Below are 5,450 nucleotides of genomic sequence, written 5' to 3'. Positions count from 1 at the left end.
GGGAAATCTTTGCTAAACCCACTCCAGCTCGTCAGTACTATTCCTGGGGATGTGAAATCTGAATCTCTTCCCTTTGCTCTTGACTCCTTGAAGCCACAAATTCCAGGTGGTCACCCCGTGGCAAGTGGTGCTTAGTGGCTCCTGTCAGTTCCCTGGCCTGTCCCAGCCCAGCCCTGCTGTCCCACACATGGTCCAATGGCTGCAGTGTTCAGGTGCAGCATGGGGAAGGGTGTATTCGGTGTGAGGAGCAGCTTGCCTCTCATGATCTGCAGTACATCCCTTTGTACCCTGTTCCCCTTCTGTTCCTCCTACTTGAAACAGCCTCCCACAGGTTGTGGAACCTACCCAGCCCTATCCGCATCCCACGTGGGGTTTCGCAGACATCCCTGCTCTGAGGTCTGCCAGGGTCTGTACAAGGAGAGAGGTCGAGAAGGGCTGGTTGTCCTCCCTGTGCAGGGACTGAACACAGCGGGAGGAGCAAAGAGGCCGTGCAGAAAAGCTCACACATAAACCTTTGGTGAGTGGCTGGTGCTGGATAGGGCTGAACAGGGAGGACACCAGTGAAAGCTCACTCTAGTCCTATTCCCTAACATATCACCCCATATACTCCTCCCCTCAGTGCATGGAGAACCCCAGCACAGCAGCACAGCCTCATGGGGAGAATATTTTCAGCTTTTTCATGACCTCAGTTTTGGGAAGAGAGCAAAGCCTGGAGACACTGGCATTTAGAAAATCCTGTTTTATTACAGAGACATGGCATGGGAGGGCACCTTTTCCACTGTGCCAGACACATATGCAAAGGTAACTCTGTCAGACAAGCTGGGTTCATGGTTCTTGAGAAGCAGAATTGTCACAGGTAAAATGTCCAAAGCACAGGAGGTTCCCTAGATATGTTGGAAACCACTTGTGAAGAGATGTGGCACCTTACTGCTGCTGAAATACTACAGATTGAATTTGCTTCTTCAGGGCGTCTTTGAGCTCCTGGTTCCTCATGCTGTAAATGAAGGGGTTCATTGCTGGAGGAACCACTGAGTACAGCACTGTAATCACCAGATCAAGCAATGGGGAAGAGATGGAGGGAGGCTTCAGGTAGGCAAACACTGCAGTGCTGAAAAACAGGGAGACCACAGCCAGGTGAGGGAGGCACGTGGAAAAGGCTTTGTACCGTCCCTGTGCAGAGGGGATCCTCAGCACGGCCCTGAAGATCTGCACATAGGACAGCACAATGAAAACAAAACACCCAAAAGATAAAGAAACACTAAACCCAAGAAGCCCAGCTTCCCTGAGGTAGGAGTGTGAGCAGGAGAGCTTGAGGATCTGGGGGATTTCACAGAAGAACTGATCCACAGCATTGCCGTGGCAGAGAGGAATTGAAAATGTATTGGCAGTGTGCAGCAGAGAATTGAGAAAGCCACTGCTCCAGGCAGCTACTGCCATGTGGACACAAGCTCTGCTGCCCAGGAGGGTCCTGTAGTGCAGGGGTTTGCAGATGGCAATGTATCGGTCATAGGCCATGATGGTCAGAAGACAATGCTCTGCTACTACTAAGAAGGAAACCAAAAAGAGCTGGGCAGCACACCCTGCATAGGAGATGGTCCTGGTGTCCCAGAGCAAATTGGCCATGGCTTTGGGGACAGTCGTAGAGATGGATGCCAGGTCAAGGAGGGAGAGGTTGAGGAGGAAAAAGTACATGGGAGTTTGGAGGTGGTTGTCACAGGCTACAGAGATGACGATGAGGGCGTTTCCAAGGAGGGCAGCCAGGTAGATGCCCAGGAGGAGCCAGAAGTGCAAGAGCTGCAGCTCCCGTGTGTCTGCGAATGCCAGGAGGAGGAACTGGGTGATGGAGCTGCTGTTGGACAGGTGTTTCCTTTGGGCATGGGATCCTGTCCTTAGAGGAAGAATCAATAAATTGTTAGGGGAGAATTGTCATTGGAAATGCAAAGCCATACTCCTAGAACTTTAACACTGCTGAACTTCTGAGCATTTTCCATTCATTTTCAATGAGAACTTTCTTCAGCTTCCTTGTTCGAGGTCTGGTTGGTGCTGGCTGAAGGTACTGTAAGGAGCAGGACCTCTGTCCTCTGCCTTTTGAGGAGTCTGCCCTGCTATGCAGCAAGGAGCTCATGGGAGTAGTGATGTCAGGGGTCTATCCTGGTGTCCGACTTGGTCAGATGAAACCGCTCCTCACAGAAAATCACCTTTTCAGCCTCTGCACTCTCAGTGCTAAGGAACGGCAATAACAGAGAAAAGTTGGAGAAGTTTGGGGTTCATAAAGCTCCCCCAGCTTACCTGGGGAGTTTTCTTGGAGTTCAGACACCTTCAGCATTTCTGCTGCACTCAGGGAGAAGAGAGGGACACTGGTGAGGCATATGAAATTGCTTCTGGCTTAATGCAGAGTGAGGGCAGCTGGTCTGTCCCTCTGCCTTCTTCTGACCTGCCCTGGGCTTGTTCTTTGTGAGATGGAAGGTGATCACACTGCTGCATTACCCTGAAAAATAACCAGACGTTACTGAAAACAGAGGGATTCAGTGCAGACTGCTAAATGTCTCACTCTTTCTAAAGGTCTCAGCACCTCACTTCTAGCCAAGGACACTCATGGCTCCTTTCACCAACCCAACAGCATTTCCTCCATTGTAGCATCTCTGTGGTTCTCTGTGGGGCTTTTAGATAATAAAAGATTGTGAGGAGAGAAGTTCACTTTGTAGAGGGCAGCTCAGAGCTTGGAAGTACACCTCAAGGAGACAGCCAAGTGTCCTAACAATAGCATCTGATGAAGGGAAAAGCAGCTGATCCTCCAGCCCCACAGACTGCATTGACCACAGCCCCACAGGGCAGATGAAAGTTGGGGCACTTGTTCCCACGGACACACCTGCAGGAAAGGACCCACAAGATCAGTCTGTGACTCTGCAGCTGAAACTCCAGCTCCCTAACGAAGCTGATGACAGCAATGAAACAACAATAGGAATAACACAGACAAGAGGAGAAACAAGCAAATATCCAGCAATAGGGAGTCTGAGAAAAGCCAGGGCAGAGGCAGCCACGCCCTCAGCACAGCGTTACCCATACCCAGCTGGGCACGTCCCCTCCCAGACACCAACATTGCCGGGCAGTTGAGCTCTGAGCCCCTGTCATCTGCAGCAGAGAAATGGAGATGTGGCTGGAGAGCTGCCCCCTGGCTCTGCTGGAGCTCTGCTGCAGAGGAGGTGGTTCATGGTTTGGAGACCTCAGCCCTGAGGGCAGAGGCTGTGCTGGGTGGGAGAGAAGGCAAGGGGGCTTACTCAGAGGAAGGGCTCTGCACTGGAGGGGATGATGCAGAGTTTTATGATTTCTCCCTCCCATCATATCTGGTTTTCTGTTCTGCTCCTTCCCTGATGATATATCTGCTGCCTGGAAATTTTCCTCCTGAAAGATGTTTCACTCTCCCATGTCTTTTCCATTACAGCACTCACAGACCCCATCCCAACCCCTGTGCACTCACCCTGGCCCTACAGAAACCTGCCTGTTTGCAGGGCACTGCCTGGGTGTATGTTCCTGTTTGCAGGTGGAAAATGAAAGGTCAGGCTAAGCCTGGTAGGTCCAGGAAAGGTGATGCTGGTGCTGTCCATAGGCAGAGGAATGGCTGAGGGTGCTTTAGGAGGCTCCTATCAGAGTTACTGATCACTGGCTCAGGAATCTCAGTGACTGCTTCAAGGCTGAAAGCTCCTGTTCCATTTATCCCTTTTACACTGCCCTCCCTCTTCCAAAAGGGAAACTGATAACACAAATTGAGGAAGTTTTTGTTATCTTTACAGTAATCCTGCGCATGACCTTCTTCTTGAGTCAGCCTTAGGAAATATTCTGGGGGTAAACTGGAGCTGTGAGCAGCTGACCCATGCAGCAGTCTCCTGGTAGGAGAAAAACACTGCCCTACTGGGGGTCCCTTCTTCCACCCACAGATTCTCCCCACAGCACGATCTGGAGCTCCCCGGGCAGGCTGAGCACTGACCCCAGCATACAGACTCCTGCAGTAAAGGGACCCTGCTCTGGAGGACCGTCCTGGGCACACTTGGCTACACACCTGGCTTAACATCCTACCAGTAATCTCCGGAGAAGGCAGTCAGCATGCCCTGCTCCTCTGATGGCAGGGCAGGGAAAAACTTCTCTGGAAGGTGTCTTCCCCCTCTAGGCTTGAGAAGCTGTGACAATCCTCCACAAAGATCCTGTAGGCTGTAGGATGTGCCAGCTTTTGGAGATCCCTCCAGCAGCAGCAGATTCACTGCCCTGCTTCCAGGGACTTACCATTTCATGGGTTGTGAAAATTTCTCCCTCAGTGAGCTCTCAGCGTCTTCCCACCCCGCACTGCCTTTAACCTATGTCCACCTCGCACCTCTCCCCTCGCTGCCTGCAGGCAGTGCCCTCAGCCCTGCTGTGCTTTGCAGAGGAGCTGCTCCTGGGCACAGCTGTTTCTCTGCAAGTGCTGCCCACTTGCCAGGAGTTCCCTCCATCCCAGGAGCCCAGCCCAGATCAGCAGCACAGGACCAGCACAAGGCAGCAATATCCTTACCCACTCTGGGCTCCCTCGAGGTGTCTTTTGGTCTCCAGGACAACTTGCTGTGAAACAGGCTGAAGCAATCAGTCCTGTTGCCTCCCTCAGCTGGGGAGAGACACTCAGTTTCAACAGCGTCAATTCTCCTCTCAGAGAAAGAGTTAGAAACAAAAATCACCTTTCCTTGCCCCATCACAAGACAGGACAACCAGAAAGTGACAGGAAGGAATCTCATTTGCCCCTGCTGAGGGAAGGGATTGAGCCTAGTCATTGGAGGCATCTCATCCTGAGTTTGAAGTCCTGAGGACTCAGGTCTCTCTCATGCTCACCACAAAACCCACAGGAGGTGGGACTCCTCTTGCCTCAATTGAGATTGGCACAAAACAGCCTCCTGCATGGCAGATCCTTTTCTCAGCTCCCTTGGTAATTAATGGAGGTGGAGAGCAGGAGGAAGATGTTCAGACGCAGACACTTGGTGACAGGTTTAGTTCCAGAGATGACCAAGATGCTTGCTGGTAACTACAAGCTCTGATGGAGCAGTTTAAAGAGACAGGGCAGCGTCTGAGGGCACCTTCCTGGAGGCTGGTGGGAAAACCTTTTGGCCAACTTCAATGACAGAAAGTGCCCACCTTGAAGACAAATCAACCTTTAAATGTTCCTTATGTCCAGGGCTGCTGATGGATGTAATCATCCTGACCAAATGGAGTCCTGTGGCACAGGGAGAACAAAGTCTCTCCCTTTCTGTTCTCCGTCAGCTGTTTTGTCCACGTGGCCTTAACAGTATGATGGGGTTTGTCTCATATGCATCCCTTCATTGCCTAACCTCATTCAGGGCAGCTGAATCTTCATTTATTTCACATTTACAGACATCTATGACTGTGGAATGTGCCAGGGCTCTCCAGGACAACTGCATGCATCTGACATG

The 5,450-nt window shown here is 51.5% G+C and overlaps 1 protein-coding gene across 1 annotated transcript; it reads right to left on the bottom strand.

Annotated features, from left to right (window-relative positions):
- Positions 1–924: 924 nt before the first annotated feature.
- Positions 925–4,103, bottom strand: LOC142359046 (olfactory receptor 14J1-like). Its single transcript, XM_075411894.1, has 3 exons — positions 4,075–4,103; positions 2,435–2,488; positions 925–1,888 (listed from the first exon to the last, which is right to left on the bottom strand). Exons 1-3 carry the CDS (start codon positions 4,101–4,103, stop codon positions 925–927), a joined length of 1,047 nt encoding a protein of 348 aa, XP_075268009.1.
- Between the last annotated feature and the right edge of the window lie 1,347 nt (positions 4,104–5,450).

This window comes from Opisthocomus hoazin, unplaced genomic scaffold (genome assembly GCF_030867145.1).
Source record: "Opisthocomus hoazin isolate bOpiHoa1 unplaced genomic scaffold, bOpiHoa1.hap1 HAP1_SCAFFOLD_15, whole genome shotgun sequence".
Taxonomy (NCBI): Eukaryota; Metazoa; Chordata; class Aves; order Opisthocomiformes; family Opisthocomidae; genus Opisthocomus; species Opisthocomus hoazin.
This window is presented reverse-complemented; position numbering and strand designations above follow the sequence as displayed.